This window comes from Balaenoptera ricei, chromosome X (assembly GCF_028023285.1).
Source record: "Balaenoptera ricei isolate mBalRic1 chromosome X, mBalRic1.hap2, whole genome shotgun sequence".
Taxonomy (NCBI): domain Eukaryota; kingdom Metazoa; phylum Chordata; class Mammalia; order Artiodactyla; family Balaenopteridae; genus Balaenoptera; species Balaenoptera ricei.
Window position 1 is genome coordinate 99,256,822 of NC_082660.1, and position 22,503 is coordinate 99,279,324.

Here is a 22,503-nt window from a genome sequence, read left to right on the forward strand (position 1 = left end):
AAACTCTGGGCTTCCCTGGTGGCGCAGTGGTTGAGAATCTGCCTGCCAATGCAGGGGACACGGGTTCGAGCCCTGGTCTGGGAAGATCCCACATGCCGCGGAGCAACTAGGCCCGTGAGCCACAACTACTGAGCCTGCGCGTCTAGAGCCTGTGCTCCGCAACAAGAGAGGCCGCGATAGTGAGAGGCCCGCGCACCGCGATGAAGAGTGGCCCCCACTTGCCGCAACTAGAGAAAGCCCTCGCACAGAAACGAAGACCAAACACAGCCATAAATAAATAAATAAAATTAAAAAAAACAAAACAAAACAAAACTGAAACTCTGTACCCATTAAGCAATAAATCCCATTACCTCCTATCCCCAGTCTCTGGCAACCAGCATTTCTGTCTTTACGATTTTGACTACTCTAGATAGGTACCTCATACAAGTAGAATCATACAGTATTTGTTCTTTTGTGACTGGCTTATTTCACTTAGCAAAATGTCCTCAAGGTTCATCCATGTTGTAGCATGTGTCAGAATGTCTAAGGCAGAATGATATTTCATTGTATGTATATAGCATATTTTGTTTATCCATTCACCTGTTGATGGACACTTGGGTTGCTTCCATGTTTTAGCTATTGTAAATAATGCTGCTATGAACATCAGTGTACAAATATCCCATAGAACCCCTGCTTTCAATTCTTTTGGGTATATGCCCAGAATTGGAATTGCTGGATCATATAGTAATTCTATTTTTAATTTTTTGAAGAACTGCCATACTGTTTTACACAGCAGCTGTACCATTTTACATTCCCACCAACAGTGTATAAGAGTTCCAATTTGTCCATATCTTTGCCAACATTTGTTGTTTTCTGTTTTTGATAGTAGCCATTCTAGTGGTGTGAGATAGTATCTTATTACGATTTTGATTTCCATTTCATTTTCTACTTTCCCTTGTGATTTCTTCTTTGATCCATTGATTGTTTAAGAATGTATTTAATTTTCACAAATTTGTGAATTTTCCCATTTTTCAGTTGACCCTTGAACAACATGGGTTTGTACTGCATGGGTCCACTTATACACGGATCTTTTTCAATAAATACTACAGTACTATACAATCTGCGTTTGGTTAAATCTGTGAACATGGAACTTTGGATATGGAGGGCCAACTATAGAGTTATATGCAGATTTCCGCTGCTTGGGGTATTGGTGCTCCTAAAACACCCCCTGCCCATGTTGTTCAAGGGTCAACTGTACTTCTGTTAATGATTTCTAACTTCATCCTGTTATGGTTAGAGAAGATATTTTGTGTAATATGTATCTTTTAACATCTGTTGAAGCTTAGTTTGCCACCTAACATATGGTCTATCTGGGAAATGTCCCAAATGCACTTGAGAGAATGTGAATTTTGTTGTTGTTGGGTAAAGTGTTCTCTATATGTTTGTTAGATCTAGTTGGTTTATTGTGCTGTTCAAGTCCTCAAATTTCTTGCTTTTCTTCTGTCTGACTGTTCTGTTACTGAGAGTAGAGTATTGAAGTCTCCAACTATTATTGTAGAACTGTCTATTTCTCCCATCAACTTGGTCATTTTTTCTTCATATATTTTGATGGTCTGTTATCAGGTACCAACATGTTTATAATTGTCATATCTTCTTGCTGTATTGAACCTTTTATTAGTAAATAATTTTTTTCTTCGTCTTATAAACTCTTTTTATTTGGGCAGACATTTATTTATTTATTTATAAATTTTTATTTATTTATTTTTTGGCTGCGTTGGGTCTTCGTTGCAGCACGCAGGCTTTCTCTAGTTGTGGCAAGTGGGGGCTACTCTTTGTTGCAGTGTGCGGGCTTCTCATTGCGGTGGCTTCTCTTTGCGGTGGCTTCTCTTGTTGTGGAGCATGAGCTCTAGGTGCACGGGCTTCAGTAGTTGCAACACGCAGGCTCAGTAGTTATGGTGTGCAGGCCCTAGAGCACGCGGGCTTCAGTAGTTGTGGTGCATTGGCTCTAGAGTGCAGGCTCAGTAGTTGTGGCACATGGGCTTAGTTGCTCCGTGGCACGTGGGATGTTCCCAGACCAGAGATCAAACCTGTGTCCCCTGCATTGGCAGGCGGATTGTTAACCACTGTGCCACCAGGGAAGTCCTGTAAACTCTTTTGGTTGATAGTTTATTTTGTCTGATATTAGTATAGCCACCTCTGCTCTCTTGGTTACCATTTGCATGGAATATCTTTTTCTGTCCTTTCACTTTCAATCTATTTCTGTCTTTGGATCTAAAGTGCGTCTCTTGTAGACAGCATACAGTTGGATCATATTTTTTTTTTAATCCTTTCTGCCAATCTCTGTCTTTTGATTGGAGAGTTTAATCCATTTACATTTAAAGTTAGTACTGATAAGCAGGGGCTTCTGTCATTTTGCTATTTGTTTTCTATATGCTTTATAACTTTCTGTCACTCATTTCCTGCATTACTGTCCTCTTTTGTGTTTAGCTGATTTTTTTTGGTAGTGTAACAATTTAATACTCTAATCATTTCTTTTCGCATATATTCTCCAACAATTTTCTTGGTGGTTATCATGGGGATTACATTTAGCATCCTAAAGTTATAACATTTTACATTGAATTTATTAGCTCAATTTCAGTAATATACAAAAACTCTGCTCCTTTACAGTTGCATCCCCACCCCTTTCAGTTAGTGATGTCACAAAGTTATATCTTTATACATGTATGCCCCCAAACTTAATCTATTTAAATGCATTAGTCTCTTAAATTATGTAGAAAACAAAATGTGGAATTACAAACCAAAGTTACAGTAACACTAGCTTTTAGACTAATAATTGTGTTTTTAAAAATGTATTAATCTCTTAAATCATGTAGACAATATTAGAGTTACAAACTGCTGTTACACTAGTACTTGCTTTTATAATTGCCCATGTATTTTCCTTTACTGAGATCTTTATTTCTTCATACAGCTTTGGGTTAGTGTCTGGTGTTCTTTCATTTCAACCTGCAGGACTCCCTTTAGCATTTCTTGCAGGGCAGGTCAAGTCATAACAAACTCCCTCAGTTTTTGCTTTTCTGGAAATGTCTTAATTGCTCTCTCAATTTTGAAGGATAGTTTTGTTGGATATAGGATTCTTGGTTGACAGGCCCCCCACACACACCTGTTTAGCACTTTGAATATGTATCTGCCCATTGCCCCACTGCCTTCTGGCCTCCAAATCTGATGAAAAATCAAATTACTCTATCAGTGTGGGTCTATTGCTGGACTATTCTGTTTCGTCGTTTGATGTCTTTTCTTGGCCAGATTGTTTTGATTGCTATAATTTTATATAGTAAGGCTTATAGTCAGGTAGTGTGATTCTTTCATCTACCTTCTACTTTTTCAAAATTATTTTAGCTATTCTTTCTTTGCCCTTTCATATACATTTTAGAGTCAGTTTGCCTGTATCTACAAAATATCCTGCTGAGATTTTGATCAGAATTGCATTGAATCTATAGATAATTTTGGGGGGAATTGACATCTATCTTCCTTATGATGAGCCCTTTAATCCTTGAACATGGTATGTCTTTTTATTTGTTAGATCTCTGCTTTCTTTAATCAGCCTTTTGCAGTTCTCAGTGTACAGATTCTGTACATATATTGTTAGATTTATACCTAAGTATTTCAGTTTTGGGGAAGATAATATAAGTAGTATATATTTTAAAAACTTTGGTTTCCAGTTTTACACTGCTATTGTGTAGAAATGTTATTGATGTTTGTGTGTTGACCTTGCAATCCTGCAACCCTGCTAAAATCATATTAGTTTTAGGAACTTTTCTGTTGATTCCTGGGGATTTTCTACAAATATAATAATTCTTTGCAAACAGAGATAGTATTATTTCTTCCTTTCCAATCTCTGTTATTTTTGTTACCTTATTTCACTGGCTAAGACTACTGGCATGGTGTTGAATTGGAGTGCTGAGAGTGGGCACCCTCGTCTTGATCCTGATGTTAATGGGGAGAGCATTCGGTATCATTAAGTATGATTTTGGGCATAGTATTTTTTAGATGTCCTTTATCAGGTTGAGGAAGTTCCCTCCTATTGCTAGTTTGTTGGTATTTTTGTTATCATAAATAGATGTTGAATTTTGACATGCCTTTTCTGTATCAATTGATATGATCATATACTTTTTTATTCTTTACACTGTTAATTTGGTAGAATTCATTAATTGAATTTCAGATACTGAGTCAACCTTTCATTACCAGGACAAACCCCACTTAGTCATAGAGTAATGTTCTTTTTATATTGCTGCATTAGATTTGCTAACATTTTATTGAGAATTTTAGGGTCTGTGTTCATGAGGGATATTAGTTTAGTTTTAGTTTTCCTCCTCCTCCTCCTCTTCCTCCTCCTCCTCCCACCTCCCCTCCCCCTGCCCCACAGTTTTTGTATCTGGGTAATAATAGCCTCATAAAATGAGTTGAGAAATGCTTGCTTCTGTTGTATTTTCTGGACCAGGTTGTATAAATACTTGGTAGAATTGATCACTGAAGCCATCTGAGTCTTATTCAGAAGATTTTTGACTACAGATTCTTTTTTATTGAGATATAATTGACATATAACATTATATTACTTTCAGGTATATAACATAATGATTTGATATTTGTATATATTGTGAAATGATCACCACAATAAGTCTGGTTAATATCCATCACCACAGATAGTTGCATATTTTTTTCTTATGATGAGAATTTTTAAGATGGTTAATATCCATCACCACAGATAGTTGCATATTTTTTTCTTATGATGAGAATTTTTAAGATATGCCCTCTTAGCAACTTTCAAATAATACAGTACAGTACCTATTGTCACCACACTGTACATTACATCCCCATGACTTATTTCTTTTATAACTGGAAGTTTGTACCTTTTGACCACCTTCACCCATTTCACCCACCCCCAACCCCCTGCCCTCTGGCAACCACCAGTCTGTTCTTCGAATCTATGAGTTTGTTGTTTTGTTTATTTGTTTGTTTTAGATTCTACATATAATTGAGATCATGCAGTAATTTGTCTTTCTGTTTCTGACTTACCTCACTCAGCATGATCCCCTCACGGTCCATCCATGTTGTCACAAATGGCAAGGTTTGGACTGTGCAGGTTATCTATTTCATCTTTGGTGAGTTTTAGTGGTTTGTGGTTTTAGAGGAAATTCTCCATTTTTTCTAAGTTGTTGAATTATATGCATAGAAATATTCATAGTATATCCTTATTATCCTTTTAATTCCTGAGGGGCTGTAGTGATATCCCTTCTTTCCTTCCTGATATTGATAACTTTTGCATTCTCTCTTTTTATCCATGTCATTCTGCCTAGTGGTTTCTCCATTATATTGCCTTTTTCAAAGGCAACCTTTTTGTTTCATTGATTTTTCTCTATTGTTTTTGTTTTTACTTTCATTGATTTCTGCTCTTTATTATTTCATTCTTTCTGCTTGCTTTGGGTTTATTTTGCTCTTCTTTTTTTTGGATTCTTAAGGTGGAATCTTGGGTTACTGCTTTGAGACCATACTTTTTTCTTAATATAAGAATTTCATGTTATAAGCATCTCACCCATTTTGGCATATCGTATTTTAATTTTTGTCCAGTTCAAAATATTTTATAATTTCCTTTGAGAATTTCGTTCCATGAATCTTCCTTTCCAGGCACTCAGAGAACTTTATCTGTTCCATGTCTTTTGATTCTTGGTTATAATCAAGTGCTAAATTCAAATATGTCATCTGATGAGGGTTTTTTAATAGCTTCATTTGTCATTGTGAATAATAATGTGATATTCATTTACCTTGCTTTATTAAGGATTATAATAGTTATCATGTACTGAGTTCTTACTATGTCCTAGGCACTATGTTGATCACTTTACATGGTCTTACCTCATTAAATTCTCTCAGCAACTCTTTTAGTTGGTACTGTTATTAGCCCCATTTTATTATTGAGGAGACAGAATCACATATTTTTTTCTTTATTTTTGAAAATTTTATTATTTATTTATTTATTTGGCCATGCCGTGGGGCATGCAGGATCTTAGTTCCCCGACCAGGGATCGAACCCGTGCCCCCTGCAGTGGAAGCGCAGAGTCTTAACCACTGGACCACCAGGGAAGTCTCTGAATCACATATTTTAAGTGATTTGTCCAGAGTCAACTCAGCCAGTAAGTGGTAGAGCTGGGATTTGAATGTAGGTTTGATTCCAAACCAAGTTCTTAACCATTATACTACATTTCCTCTAGTTATTTTATTTCTTGGCTTCTCAATAAGATTGTCAGCTTCTTGAAGGCAAATACTAGGTCTTAATTATATTGATCTCCTTTTCTCTATAGCACCAGAGACGATATTAGACACACACTAATGGACTAATGTGTGTGGACTAAATTTAATGAAATTAACTGACCTGAAAGAGAATCAAACCCATAACACTTGCCATATTGCCCCAGGTTGTTACCAACTAAGGTAACTTAGTACAGTATCCTACACAGAAACAAAAAAAGCTGACAGAATATTTGTGACAGTGGTAATGGCCAAGTGTTCTAGCCGGCAAGAAGAAGATTTATAAGTGTGACTAACTGACCTGGAGTCCATCTCCAAGCTCTACTCTTTGGTTCTGGCCTTCAGTCTGTCCTTTTGCTCTCTCTCGATCTCCTTCTCACACTTCGAATTTTTAAAACAGTTTGACTTTCCTCCATGGTTCGTGAACCTTCTCCCCTTTTAATATGAGGCTTTTAGGTGAGCTCTTCACCATTTATTTAAGAAACATGTATCTGAGTCTTACTGTATGCCATGTACTTTTTAAAGCACTCTATACATATCAACTCCTTATAATAATTCTGTGAGTTGGAACTCTTATTATTCCCAGTGTGCAGATGAGGGAACTCTCACTGGATTTTCTAGTGGCTCATTTTCTATTTCCAATACCCAATAGAAATCTGAGTGGCAGGCTGGAGGTGGTATAAAGCAAAAGCAAAAGCCTTTGCCCCTGATGTGGTCAGTCATTTACCTGTTGGGCTGTGCCCTGGGTCTGTAGAGGACAGTGCAGCTGTGTAATTGGGGCAGTTTTGCAACAGAACACACTAGGGGTTCCGTCGCTCTTAGACATGACCTTCCCTGCCCCATGGGCATCCCAGAACCTTTTTTCCTACCTGGTCTGTTGTCTGACACACACACACACACACACACACACACACACACGCACGCACGCAACATGTGTAATGTTCATATCATGGATTTGAAGTGCAGGGTACAGCAGCAAAAACACGGTCTTGAAACTTGGTGAGTGTGACTTCTCCGTCTGCCACTTATTTATTATCTGTTTGATCTTGGGCAAGTCACTTAATCACTTAGTGCTTTGGTTTTCTCAGCTGTGAAATTGAAAATGATACTGATTATAATAAAAACTGTGAGGATTAAATGAGATGATGCATTTGAATACTTAGTCCAGTGATTGGCACATGAAAGTTGCTCAATGTATGTTAGATATTTTTTATAATTAGTGATATGCAAGACCCTTTTATATATTAAGGATAATTCACCCTTCGGCCTATATGTAGCTTGTGGAACTGAATTTTGAGGACCCAGAACAAGGCTTGTCTTTATCTAGGAATTTATTGGTTATTTTGAATCTTGATGTTGGCTTTTATCTTCTTTATCTCTGACCTTCCATGAGCCTTTGGGATCAGTTCCATTATCCTCAAGATTTAACTTTTGTTGCCCAAATATCTACTTGGCCTTGTGTAAATGCCAGCATTCTTTTAAGGTCAGTGGCAAAGCCTGGCACTAGAGTTCAGCTTTACCTCGACTACCAGTGAGATGTTTCCTCTCCCAGGGTGAGTGTTTCTGCTGTGGCTGTCGCTTAGGAGGGTCCAGGGGCAGAGTTAGGCCACACGTTACTTCACCCCAGCCCTGGAATGGCTGTTAATGAGCCCTGCTCCAGACATTGAGTCTCGAGCCAGAGTTTTCAACAGTCAGTTTCTGAGAGCATGGGGTGCCCCCTAGAAGGATGCTGTCGTAAAAGCATGGTAGCCTGGCCAATCCGGGGAGGCAGGAGGGACATTGCATTGGTGTGCCTCCTCCGTTTCATGGACAAGCTAAGCCCTGTTAAACCGTAGGACTGCTGGGCTGGCATGGCCTAAGAACCGTCTCCCGACAGTCATCCCCTGAGAGCTTATTAAGCCTGGAGCAGGGAATGAAGGGGGTGGTAAGAGAGACCCCTGAAACCAAAAGGAAGGAAAACGGAGCATCTGTGACTCTCTACCTGAGGTCATATTTGCAATGGAGGAAGGGAGGCAGGCTCTGGTACAAGACAGTGAGAGGGGTCTGCAGTCAGATAAACCTGGGTTTGCATTGTGGCTCTACTGTCCTCTGTGTGGCACTGACAAAGTCACTTCACTTTTCTGAGCCTGGTTTCCTCATCCGCAAAATGCAAACAATAATTGTACCCATCTCATAAGATTGCTGTAAAAATTCGGCGAGAGAATTTACTTAAAGCAGCTAATTTGATACTTGGCTGGAATATGTCAAGTGCACACCATCACCATCACCACAGCATTGGTAACAACAAGCAGCAGAAAGAAACAAACAGCAGCCTTGGGGCTTGTGTGCTGTTCCCCTGGGGCTCCTTATAACATTGTCTCTTAGTCTTAGGCACACGTCTGTGGAGCGCCAAGAGAAGAGCTTAAGTTCTTCTAGGTCCCAGTCAGGACACAACAGAGATCCTGGTATCACGAGGCTGCTGTGAGTGTGTGTGTGAGAGAGCGCGAGAGTGAGCTTGAGGTCCGGAAGCCACGTTGACTCAGCGATGGTTGTACGTGACCCGTCAAATTAGCTTTTCTCCAGGAGGAACAGACTGTCGTTCTTTGCTTCTCCCTCAGTAGTAAAGGACCACTTGCCTGGATGAAGGAAGCTGCTTAAATCCATCCCCACAGCTCGCACAAGCAGAATTTGTTCCTGACTTGCTTGTTCTTGAGCAAGTCAGGAACCCCCTTAACAAAGGGTTCCTAGTGTGGGTTTTAACAAGTCTGGAATTGGGAAACGGTATCCCTACCCGGAGACCCGTGGTTTTCTTGTCTCTGTCTCTTTTTTCTTTTGTGTTTTGCTTTTAAATCAAAGAACCCAGTATGTAAAATACATGAAAGAAAGTTTGGAAGGCTGCCACTTCTGCCCTCCCCACCTCCCGCAGCAGCCCCTGAAGGTGTTTCTAAGAAGGTGGGAGAGCGCATTTGCAGACGCTGCAGTTGGCTCCCTGGGTTGTATTAGCTAGCCTTTTTATGCCCAGGTCTCTGTCTGGGGAGAAGCCTTGGGCATGGCTGTGGAAATAAGCAGCCTTGCTCTAAGAAACAGGTCTCTACTGTAATAACACAGTAGTGTAATAACACCTGGCTCCCGCATTTCCCCTTTGTAATGCTGCCTGAGCCGCAGCAGTTGGAGCTGAGATTGGGACTGACCACATGTTTAGGGAACCCAGAGCTCATCATGCAATGAAGTGCTGCAACCAAAGCGTGTTCACAAAGTGGTTGGGGGATTTTGAGGTGGCGGTGGCGCTCTTCAGAATATTTCAGTTAATGCAAAATACGCTGCTTTTCATTTATTTATGCGTGTGTGCCAACTCCAGTGCCGTTTTTACACAGAGAGCCACTTGTTTACATGCTCTCCCATCTGGCATGGCATAACCTGACACAGTTTTGTCTGCCTCTGCATCAGAGTCAGGGTGTGACCTGCACTTTATCTCTTTTCCTCTCCAGGCTACAGATGCACATGTTGAATGGAGCTCTTCTTGCCCTGCTGTTTCCTGTGGTAAATACGCGGCTGGTAAGTAACCTCTTCTAGGAACATACCAGCAACATACAAAACGGTACTTGCTTGCTCATGTGCCCGTGTGAGTTTTAATTTTTTTTAATTTTTTTTAATTCAAGTATAATTGATTTACGATATTATATCAGTTTCAGGTGTACAATGTAGTGATTCAATATTTTTATAGATTAATCTCCATTTAAAGTTATTATGAAAGATGGGTTATATTCTCTGTGCTGTGCAATGTATCCTTAGAGCTTATTTATTTTATATATAGTAGTTTCTACCCCTTACCCCTCCATGTAAGTTTTTTAATATCTACACATTCAGTGTCGAGGTTTGATGCAGCCCTGTTTGGATGCAGTAGCGCTTGATGGGGGCGAGAGTATTGTGTGGAACTCTAGGGCTTTAATAAGGGTTTAGGCCAGAACCAGAACAGACCCAAAAAGCCTACAGAGGCTCTTGGAAGGGTTTGGTGAAGAGAAAGGGGGCCCCACCCATTCGACAGAGGCTTCTAGGTGTTCTAAGGTCTGCTTTGCCAAAGGCCCCTTTGGGCAAGAACTGGATTTCTTCCCTGTTCCTCCAAACCCACAGGGCAGTCTGGCCCACACGTTCCGCCAGTGGCTAGCAGGTAGAATCCCACTGTGGCAGGTGGGTGGGTGATGAACCAGTGCAGAGGGAAGCAGAAGCTATAGGAGTGGCTGGGCCCTGTCCTCAGACTCCCATATGTGGGGCTGCAGAGGGATTAGCGGGCTGGGTTAGAAAGCTCAGGGAAAGAAATCACCTGTGAAATCCTTCCTTCTGCTTTCTGTTTTCATGACTTAAATTTGCCTCACGCGTTAAGATCATAGTTTAAATCTCATAATGATAACCCTTCCTCTTTGGGTAGCATTTTATAGTTTACAAGGTCTTTTCAAATAACAATTGTGTAACGTAGATATTAAGCTGGGTGAGGGCGAGTATTATGGCCTCTTGTTATAGAAGAAGAAACTGACGTTCAGGGAGTCACACAAATTCTAAGTGGCAGAGTTGGGAGTGGAGACTAAGCCTCAGATCCTACAACCACAGCTACACTTCACTCTCTCTGAGGATTTAGTCACTCCCTCTCCACAAATACTCATGTATACCCTTATGATTGTTATACTTTTCTAGGTGCATATTATATATACGTCAGTAGAAATTCCTCCCTCCCTTCCTTCCTTTCCTTCCTTCCTTCCTTCCCTCCCTCCCTTTCCCTCTCTGCCCTTCTTCCCCTCTCTGATGGCAGATTTGCTATTATATTTGTTATGACACCTAATACTTTCCAAATAAATGTCAGGCTATAGCCAGCCAGCTTATCAAGAATGTCCAAGTAACTTTCCTTAACATTGAAACTTCTTTGATGAGTTCTCTCTTAACTAGCGATTCCAATCACTCTGGTAAATAATCTTGGTCCTCTTTTTCTAAAATGAAGCTGATAAAAGCTCACGGTGGTGGCTCCATTTGCATATGTCTTGACAATTGGCTTTGGTCTTGGTCTGGTTATTTTAAGTGGTTGGGACCCCTCCTGGGTTACCCTGGCTTTCCAGACTTTTTGCTTTGCAACCCCTTATTTGAACTCAGATTGACTTAAAATAAGACACAGGAAGGTAGGCAACTCTTTAAGCCTGATGATCCAATTAGGCAGGAAGTCAGCTTTTGACTTCTCTTTTGCCCTTCCTTCCTTCCTTCTTGGCCCTTGATCTTTTTAATCCTTGTTTTCCTAATTAGCTATAATGAGGAAACAAGGAAAGTAGAATGAACTAATTGGTGTGTATACCAGTAACACAGACATACATACACTCACATATATAAAGACAGAGAGTGAGGGAGTTGGAGGAAGTTGCCACAGTCAGCTAAAGGATTTGGGTCATCAGTGAATTTCCATGTGCTGTAGTACTCTGTCCTGTGCCTCATTGGCACTGAGGTTTGCAGACCAGCTAGAGAATACCCAGATCCAAGTTCCTCCTGGTTCTTCATCTTAGAAGCTGACACCTTAGAAGAAGGAACGTGTATTCCAATGGCCCATATTACAAGTAAGTGCCCTTTGCCTCCAGGATTTCAGAGTAGGTCTCTTTCTGGCTTCAGATGAAGTGTCTCAAGGGCGATTTCCCTTTTGTTTCTTGGAGGGAAGGAGGGGAAATGCATCATGGAACTATTATTAGATCAGCAGAGAGCTGAAAGCTTGTCTGGTCTAATCTTCTAGAGGGGGAACTTAGATGGATAAATGACTTGCCTAAAAAGCCAAGGTGGGCGCCCCTCGAACCCAGGTCTCCTGACTCAGACTTCAGAGCCCTTTTCCTGTTGTCTGATTGAAATTCAGTGTGAGTTTGAATACTAGTGAGTCAAGATGCTGGAGATGCTGCTTAGCTTCTCTCCATCTAAAAGAGTTGGGTCATAGGCTTCTTTGATAAGTTGATGAGGACCATAGAGCCTCTTCCCAGATGCGCAGAGACAAGTTTGCGTACAATTTCAGGGGGGACACAGACTGCCACCTCCTGCCCCGTTCGCCCATAAGCCCATCCATGGATCCCATGGTAAGATCCCCCCAGCCCAAGCTGTCAGTAGTCCATGGCTTGGAGAATAGATGAGCTGCCTATTTTGTGAGCTCCTTGTTAATAGCCAGTGGCTTTTTGGTCTGATGGTGATGGGGTTCCTTATCTATGCCTGGGACTTTGCAAAGAATATCATCCATGCCAGGCTAAACCACCTTCTGTAAAGTGCAAGCCAAGAGGTGCGGGGTGGGGGTTAAGTAGGGTGCCCATGGAACTTGGTTGCATATTAGCTTTTCAGTTGTGGCTCTTACCTTGCAAAGCTGCTGGTCTGGTCCTCAGAATGAGGCACTGGACCCAAGCTGCATCCCCAGACCTGTGCCTTTTGCCCTGAAATGCCCATGACAGTTTCTTATAAATGCGATGTGTTCTGAGCAAGGGAGATTGGAAACAGAAAAGAAACTTAAGACACTGTATCAGCCCCCTCCTCAGACCAGAGACTCTAGCCTGGCCAGTATTTATGTTTGCAGCCATCTGTCTTCTACTAGAATAATAAGGAGAAGAAGAATAATGATTCTTTTCATCAAGCACGTTTCTTCTTCAAGGCTCAAAGCCTCAAGTATATTATTATCTCATTATCAAAATTGCCCATTATTGTGTATCCATGTTGATCTGTTACATTAGTTCCTTTTTTCCTCCTTTACCACCCTTCCCCTTTTACCCAGTTCTTTTTCTCTGTTAGATGGTTCTCCTGAATGTTCCTAACTCTCAGACTGAGTGGAAGAGGTTAGTAATGATTTTTTCATTACTGGGGTGACTACTCCCCATCCACAGTCATTATCTCAGTGTTCTTGGGATGTAACTGCCGCCGGCACACCTTGTACCCATGTGGGCTTCTGCGAAAACTTGGCTGTCACCAATGCAAATCGGCTGTCACTCTGCTGATTGGCATATTGAAACATGCTAATTGACCTAGAAAAGTTATTTCTGTGAGTGGCAAATTGAGCTATTTTAAAAAGTTATAGTTTGGGTTTTGGACCTGAACTTGGGACAGAATGTCCCTTTGCTTTCTTTTTTTTTTTTTTTTTTTGCATTTTTGAGAGTTTATTTTTGAAACAGAAAAATTGTACATTACAAATACAAGAAATTTTCGGATAATTTTGAGGGTTTTTTTTTTTAAAGTAATGTGACTGATAAGTTAATGTAATTTTTAGCTATTTGATTTCTTTTTCTTATTTAAGCTCAAAGAAGTAAAACTATAATTCCCTTTGCTTTCTTAAGAGTACTTAAAATAGAAAAAGCTTGTTTTCAAAAGAGGCCTTAGCTTTCTGAAGAATTGATTTGGGCAAAATTGCGCCTCAACCTTCTACAAAGACCAGCGTGTTTCTGATCAGATGAATGCCAAGTGTGCAGGAATGTGGAAGGTGTTGAGAAGGCCTGGGCTTACACCAAATTCTAGGGACTACCCTAGAATATGTCTAATTACTGCCTGTACTTCAAGATTAACCTTTGAGAGTCTTACATCCTCCGTGAATCCAGCCCAGCCATACCAGTCAATCCAGATTTTTATTGAGCGCTTTTCTGTGTTAAGTATTGTGCCGTATGCTGCAGGAGATGCAAAAGCAACCAGAATACATTCCTGGCCTTCAAGGCACTTGCAGTTTAGTTAGAAAGATGAGGCATAAATGCCTGAGAAGTGATGGCAATGTTAGAGTCAAAATGGTGAAAAAGGAACATTGCAAGGCAATTCAGGCTCAATCGCTAAATTGCAGTTGTTCCGACCTCTAAGAAAATGAGAAGAGGATTAATATTAGCAGCATTTTTTGAGCACCTACCATGTGCCAGGCAATTTATGGATGTTCTTATTTAATTCTCACAAGAACCCGATTTTACCTATGAGGAAACTGAAGCTCAAAGAAGCTAAATGACTTGCTCAGGGTTACATGGTTTGTAGGTACTAAAGCTAAACCCGAGGACTTTGCACTCTAATGCATTGTCTCCTGGAGAGGTCGTTGGATGCAGTGGTCCAGAAAGGCTTCATGGAGAAGTAAAGCCTGAACCAAACCTTGAAGTGCTATTAGAATGTGCATGCAAATTGCAGAGGAAGGAGGTAGTTCAACCAAAGGAATGCCAGGGCCAGAGGCATGGAGGTAGGAACCAGTAAACTCCTCATTGAGAGTCTGAAGAAGAGGATAGAGAGTCATGAACTCCAGTTCGTATATATAGACTTTGCCCCTTATTTGCCAATCACCAGAAGACATCCTGTGACACCGCTTCTGTCACATCTTTTAGCCCTTGTAGTGTTTAGATTTTACGTGTATTTCTTTTTTTTTTTAAACATCTTTATTGGAGTATAATTGCTTTACAATGGTGTGTTAGTTTCTGCTTTATAACAAAGTGAATCAGTTATACATATACATATGTTCCCATATCTCTTCCCTCTTGCATCTCCCTCCCTCCCACCCTCCCTATCCCACCCCTCTAGGTGGTCTATGTGTATTTCTTATCTTTTCCACCACTACTAAGAATTCTTGCAAGTAGATGGGACTCTGCAACCGCAAAAGCTTTCACAAATACAAATATGTCACCCTAGTGTAGTTGTTAAAAGTATGGACTCAGGGATCAGATTCTGTAGGTTCATACCCTGGCTGTGCTACTCATATGTGTGTGTGTGTGTGTGTGTGTGTGTGTGTGTGTGTGTGTGTGTGTAAGAGAGAGGGAGGGAGGAAGGGAACTTGGCCAAGTTACTTAACTTGAATGGGCTTCTGCGCTCTCATCTATGATATGGGGGTGATAATAGTGCCTCCCTCCTAAAGCTGTTCCAAGGATTAAATCAGTTAATATGTGTAAAGCATGTAGCACAGCACCTGGCAGATAGGAAGCCCTCAAGCAGCATTAGTTGTTAATTATTAGTCTTTGATCATCACAGAAACCCTGCGAGGTGGGTATTAGTGTTACTGAGCCAGGCTCATTTGCCTGATGCGCAGCAAGCCAAACGCTGAGATGCTGAGGTTTGCCACAGAGAAAAATTTATTCATGAGGCAGCCAAGCAAGGAGAACAAATCTCAAATCCACCTCCCCCAGGGCGAGGGGCTCAGAATATTTATGGGACAAGGAAGCAGGGTGGTCTGAGGCCTGGGGTAAAATGATTGGTGGCAAGAAGAAGGTGAAGTAATCCGTGTTCTGTGCAAGTGTATCTGAGTTACATGCTTCTTCATGGACTGCATGTTCAGAAAAATGGTGACCTTAGCATGATCTGAGGGTGGAGTTTTTGGCCCTGTGATATCAAAAGGTTATCCATCAGACACTCTCAGGCCCAGTTGAATGGTTGGTGGTCTCGACCAGTTTGAATTGGGCAAGACTAGTTCCACGTTCCTGAAAAACAACTTAACACCTCTGTAGGGGGTGGTTAAAGGAGTCTTGTGATATAATCTGTAAGCTTCATGCAGCTTGGAGGGTATACAATTTGTAAGAACAGTTAAGGCGAGCTTGGTCGGTGAAGGCAGGTTACAGGATATTATTTATTAAGCAAGTTATGGTTTAAGGAATCTAACTGATGACCGCCCTCGGTTTCATTAGTGTCTCCATTTTACAGACTAAGCCTTAGAAAGTTTAAATAACTTGCCCAGGGACACACAGGAATTGACAGAACTGGCCTGAGAACTTCTGTCTTTCTGATGCCAAAGCTCATGGGCTTCCTTCCTCCTCTTTCCTAATTGTTTAGATTGATTTTCAAGTATTAAGCCAAGTCAAGTCTTTGCAGAAATTTTATACAATATCCATTAGAGATTTGGAGGATTGATTTATACTTTCAAGATTTTTTTTTTTTTGCAAAAATAATGTACGCTCCTTGAAAAACCATTTAAACAGATGAGTATAAAGAGAAAGCCAAACCTTTTAACCCCATCAACTTTCAATCCTGTCCCCCCATGGGTAAGTTGTATTAAAGGTTTGTATATGTTGCTACATTTTTCTTTTGTGGTATCTGTCCCCTGCAGGGCACCCAGCACATGGTAGGTATCCACAGAGAGTGTAAGTGAATTAGTCAATCAACTCGAACCTCTGTCTTGCTCAGAGAAATTCCAGGGATCTTTCACACACGTGTCCAGGTTAAAATCTTAGGTATGAAGACAGAGGGACGATAGATGATATTTTTCCCAGGTGAATTATTTCTTAAACCACTTAAGATAATGATGTTTTCCTGATTGCAGCAAAAGACATATGTACTGAAGAAAATTTGTGAAATACAGAAAAATAGAAATAAAAAAATAATCACCACCAATGCAAAAGTGGTTGTTTTCAGCGTATTAACAAGAAAAAAGAAACACCACAAAGCGTGAGGCTTTTGTGCCTCTGCTGTTACAATTGTATAAATATTTTCTTTACAGAAGTAATATATTCATAATGGAAAAAAAAAGAAAATACAGAAAAACACCAAAATAGAACAGAAAACATTGAGCAGTAACAACTGTTCACATTGTTTGCAGCGTATTCTCAAGGTCTTCTCCTCTCTGCCTAGTTGTCAAGAGTTAGCATAATGTAGTGGTCAAGTTGCTGGCCCTGGAGGCAGCCTGTCCTTGCTTTTGTGGATGGCTCCTCTGCCTTTATTCATGTGACCTTGGGTAAGTTACAAACCTCTGTGACCTCATTTTCTTATCTGTAGATTGGTGCTCAGATGAATTGAGATATGTGGGGTAAGCACTTAGCCCGGTGTCTGGCACATAGTAAGTGTTTAGTAAGTATCAGATGCTGTCGTTGTTACTACTATTCCTAACATTATCTTAGAAATCGAGGCGTGTTCCTATTGGCATGTGCTATTTGATGTTAGCCTTCAGGGCCTTGGCCCCAGCTTCCTGGTTGGGTGATGGTGAAGTGAAGGGGGCTTTGTTTCAGAATTAGCATTGCCGAGTGAGATTAAAATTCCCTGGCAGGATTTCTTTTCCACATTGAGTAATAGCGCCTTTTTTTTTTTTTTTTTTTTTTTTTTGCCTTTGTTTCCCAGACAGCCTGTTTGATTAGGGAACTGGCCAGCTCTCTCTCCTCCCTCATGACAGGTGAATTAGGCCCACTCCTCGTGTTTCTTCTCATTTGAATGAAACATCGAGACCTTTGGGTTTGTCAGTGACGCCCAAGCCCCCCCAATCCATGGGGAAGGTGGCAGCCGTGAATGAGAATGGCAGGCAGTAGCGTCTGCCTCCAGAGCTTAATAGTTCTTTGCCTTGGTTCTATTCCTAAAAAGCGATTAGAAGGCACAGCCTCTGGCTCGTCCAACCAACACTTCTCGCTCAACCTTGAGCCACTCCCCCAAGCAGTGTTTCTTTATGCAGTAAAAGCCAAAGCTAGTGGGCGAGTTCACTCTCTCCGGTCTGTGGACCAGTGGTTCTCAGCCATGGCTGTACCGTAAAATCACCAGAGCCAATTTCAAGACGTAAGGCTTTTCAAAAAGCACCCCAGGCAATTCCAGTGTGCAGCTGGGGCAGCGCTGCTCGGTGCTCTGTCCCACTCCCACGCTGCTGCTGACTGGGATTTGGGGCTCTGACCAAGTTCATTTCACCTCATCAAGCATCAGTTTCCCCATGTGTCAAATGGGCTTAGTGACATCTGCTCTCTCTACCTCACAGATATGTTATGGAAGAAAAGATAGCAGACAACAAAAGATAACAAAGAAGAATTAGCAATGAGCTTTGAACATTTAAAAGCACTCCACAAATGAATCCTTGCCTATTTCTTTCTCCCTTTAATCATTTTTTTGAGGGGGGTTTAATTGAGATATAATTTACAAAATACAAATTTATCCTTTTAAAGTGTACAATTCAATGTTTGATTTAGTGTATTACAGAGTTGTCAACCATTACCACTATTTAATTTTAGAATATTTTCATCATTCCCCCAAAAAGCATTAGTGACATCTCTCTGCTCTCCCCTCCCTAGACCCTGGCAACCACTAATCTCCTTTCTCTCTCTCAACCACTGATCTCCTGTTCTGGACATCACATGTAAATGGAATCACATAATATGTATCCTCTTCTGACTGACTTATTTCACTTAGCATAAAGTTTTCAAGTGCATCCAGGTTGTTGCATATATCAGTACTTCATTCCTTTTTATGGCTGAATAATATTCCTTTGTACAATCTATCACATTTTTAAAAGATTGGAGTATAGATGATTTACAGTGTTGTGCTAGCTTCAAGTGTACAGTACAGTGCTTCAGTTTTTCAGATTCTTTTCCCTTATCGGTCATTACAAAATGTCGAGTGTAGTTCTTTGTGCTGTACTGTAGGTCCTGTTGGTTATCTCACATTTTGTTTATCTATTCATCCACTGATGGACATTTGGGTTGTTTCCACCTTTTGGCTATTGTGAATAGTGCTGCTGTCAATATTTGTGTAAATGTATCTGTTTGACTGCTTTGGGGTATATACCTAGAAGTGGAATTGTTGGGTCATACGGTAACTCCATGTTTAACCTTTTGAGGAACTGCCAAACTATTTCCCAAAGCAGCTGTCCTCCCAGCCTCCCTTTATGTCCCACGCACCTAGGACCTTGAGTAAAGTGACTGGAGACTTGAAGACAGACTGAAGGTTTATAAGTCCAAGGGGAGGGTGGTCACTTCTGAGTCCCAGTACTGCACTGGTACCAGTTGAGGAAACTTTGATGGTAGGAGCAGGTCAGAGGAGCTGACCCAGCAAAGAAGTTTGGGGCAGGGAAAATCTTAAGTCAGGAGGTTCTAAAATGCAGTGGATAGTGTGAGTATAATTCTATAGATCTGTAATTTTATATTAAAGAAAATGGAGACATATGTAAAAGTAGAAAAAGAAAACTATCCGAGTGCATCCATTACCCAGTTTCAACAATTATCAACTCATAGCCAATGTTTTTTTAATCAATACACCTTATTCTACCTCAAACTGCTTCCCCCCCCCCCCATCCTCCCACCACTCACTCTTATACCTGGATGATTTTAAAGGAAATTTCATGTAATTTTAACTATAGGTATTTCATTATACATCTTTAAAATATAAGGACATATATATATAATCACAATTCCATTATCATATCTATAATCGTTATCAGTAATTCCTTAATATTATCAAATACCCAGTCAGCAGAGCACAGGTTCCAGTCTTGCTTCCACAACATCAATAGCCCTTCTCTGAGCCTGTTTCATATTGTAAAATGAGGACTATCATAATAATTCCTAAATCTTCAATAAGGTAATGCATGTAAAGTGCTTACCACAATGCCTGATGCACAATAGTAAGTGCTCAAAACTCACCAGTCCAGAGCCACAGCTGCATTATCTGGCCCTTACCCCCCTGGAAGCAATATTCCTCTGCCTTAATCATCCCAGGACCGGGTACCAGGCAACCAGAGACCACGCCTATAGCTTAGAGCCTGCTGTAATTATTCAAACTAACCAGTCCTAACTTGTTACCCTGCCCTGCCTTGCCTGTCCTGCAGAAATGCAGAAACTAATAAAGGCCATGGCCTAGGCTCTCCCCTCGCTCCTGTCCCTTTGCCTCCTGACCAACACTGGTGCTTCCCCATGTGGCTCTGCGTGGCATGGGTGCCTCCTATTTCTGACCTATGAGTATGATAAACTTTGTTTTCCTGAAAACAAAATAGTGCTCAATAAAGTTTAGCTAAGATTATTATTTATTAATAATGTAAAATACCTGAGTTGCTAATAAGGTACCTTTAAGAATGGTTTTGGCTTAGAATCAAGAAGCAGATTTGGGGCCTTGCCAACAGATTTTTTTTTGGGGAAAAAAAAAAAAAACCCCAAACCAAAAGGTAGCTGAAAAAGCTACAGAACACTGGCATATATAGTTTATTCCCCCTGAGATTTCCGTTCATGGTGGTAGAAGCATGTGCATATTAAAGAGAGAGGAGAGCGGGCTGGGACGTAGGGTGCCAGCTTTGGAACAGGTTCAGGGCAGGGAAGGGCACTGCCAGCAAGAGGTGAGCGAGGTCCTCAGATTCCTTGCTCAAGAAATGAAGCCCCAAGTAACCTGGGCGGTCATGGGCTTAAAGCTCCACCTTGTGGGGACTGGTGCCCGAGCTACCCTGCGTCTGTGCCTGAGGTCTGGGAATGGAAGGCATCGTCATCCTGCTGGGTTGCCCTTAGAATCATTCCCCTGCTTCTGGGGCGGGCTTGCTCTCTGCTGCCTGTTCCAGGCATCAGCTGACAGCTTTTTAATAAAAATGGAACCCAAAGGAGGGACGATAAGGTATCTGATTTTAACCCAAAGCGAGAGAACACCAGATGTTTCATTCTGTCTGAAGGTTCGAGGGAGGAAAAGCAATTAGCAGCTGCTCCTGATTTAGCAACAGACACCTGCTAAATGCAAATCTGTAAAACCGGTCAGGCTTGGCACCAGAAGTGCATACGCTGCTTCTCGGGCGTTTCTGGGAATTGTAAATTATATTGGCCCAAAATAGGCGGGGGTGGGGAGATATAGAGGGGGGCTCTAAAGAAGCGGAACATGTCCATATAGACCAAGGAGTATGGTTTTTTTTAAGATGACAGCCACTTAGAAATGGCTATTTGGAGGGTGAATGGAGAGGAAGAGAAGACCATGAATCTTCCAGAAGCTGCCTGGTCCCTCCCTGCTTCCGGTCTGACTCACAGGCTGCCCTCTGTGGGGACCATCCCATGGGAGCAGAGGTCCGGCTGACGGGAGGGTGGGGGGAATGCTGCTTCCCTCTATGCAGCAAATGCAGATCCCTGCTGATCCAGAGCCCACCCCTCGCCTCCTCCGAGGGCAGTGAGTCTCCAAGCAGGAGAAACCCTCAACTCTCAGATCTACGGCAGCTCCCTGCCCTGTGACAGGTACAGACTGTTGGCTCCAGGAGCCACCAGGACATCTTTGGCCGGGAAAGGGGTTTATCCGCAGCCTTCTGATTTCCAGGATTCGTTTCCAAGTAGCCATGAATACTGCTCTCCGCTTCCATTTTCCTGAGGCACGCTGAAACGCGACCAGTGGATACTGTAATTGATGAAGAGGGCTTTAGGGATGTGTGTGTGCGTGCGCACGTGTAGCTGATGACCCAGAGGGCTAATTTGTAGGTGATCTAGACTGTGTCAGAAGAATTGGGCCACTCCCATTTGGGTGTCGTACCACATTCACCGTATGTAGCTGCTGTTTCCTGCTCTCCAAGCTAGGCCACAAGTCAGCTGCAACTTGAGCCAAAGGGATAGGCCCTGTTCTGTTTCCAGTTCTTGAGCAAAGGGATGGCGACTTGCTCTGCGGAGCAGAGACCAGGGGGATTGCTGTTGGCAGACGCAGGGCCAGAGCTGTCCATTGTAAAATACGGCCTGGAACTTTATCCTGGCAGGCTGCTTTCATGTGGTTAAAGACTAAACTCTTAGTTCCAAAGGTGGAACCAGAGAAGCTTCTTTTTCCTTTAACTGAGTAGGCCCTTAGGCAAGAAGCGTCCTTCCAGATGTGTTTCAGTTTTACTTCCCCTGCCCTGCAATGCCAGTGCAGGAGGGGAGAAGGACCAGGGAGGCAAGGGTAGCGGGAGAGCTAGAATCCCCACTCTCCAGCCAGAACTGGGGGAGTACCCACCTCCTCTGGTCACGGGCTGGACAGCGTTCCCATCAGTCAGCTCCAATACGTGGAATAACCACGGCACAAATGCGTGTCCTGTGACAACAGGCTGACCTAGAGAGAGACGCAGGGACCCCGTCTATGGTGGCATTCGCGAGGTGCACTCATGGCGCTTATTGAAGCAGCCAGGGATTACTAGGCTACATGTACAAGTCATCCACCCATGACACTCTTTGAATAGTTCAAACTAGCTTGTGTGTCACAATTCAGATGACCTCTCAGCGCAGAATTACTTATTCTCCTTTAGAACCTAAGACCTATAGGCCTCAACTCATCGGAGGAATAATTTTGATCCCTGGTGACCAAAGGGAGCTGTCTCATCCCGAGGTGGTATTTTCTTGGAGGGTCCAGGCCTTCCATAAGGAGTTTGTTTCTCCAGGGACCCTGCTGATGAAGGGGGTTGGGTAGGGCGTGAGCCTCCACTCATCCCAAACTCCAGCACCCAGAGGAGAGTCTGCTTCTCAGCACAGATGTGACTGCTGGATGTCACTTGGTCTGCCACCATTTGATACAGGTTGTAAACTCCAGGTTGGAGCATTTTGTCTTTTTTCTTTCCCTTCAGTCTAGCCTTTTGGGGGGATT

The 22,503-nt window shown here is 41.9% G+C and overlaps 1 protein-coding gene across 12 annotated transcripts in view; it reads left to right on the plus strand.

Moving 5' to 3' along the window:
* The window catches only part of TMEM164 (transmembrane protein 164), a 160,311-nt gene that overhangs the window by 89,425 nt on the left and 48,383 nt on the right, over window positions 1-22,503 (plus strand). For all 12 annotated transcript variants that reach the window (XM_059910123.1, XM_059910115.1, XM_059910124.1 and 9 more), the window contains one exon: window positions 9,747-9,813. In XM_059910123.1, coding sequence (XP_059766106.1) covers window positions 9,754-9,813 — 60 coding nt within the window. In that variant the 5' untranslated portion in view covers window positions 9,747-9,753. The remainder of the gene's footprint in view (window positions 1-9,746; window positions 9,814-22,503) is intronic.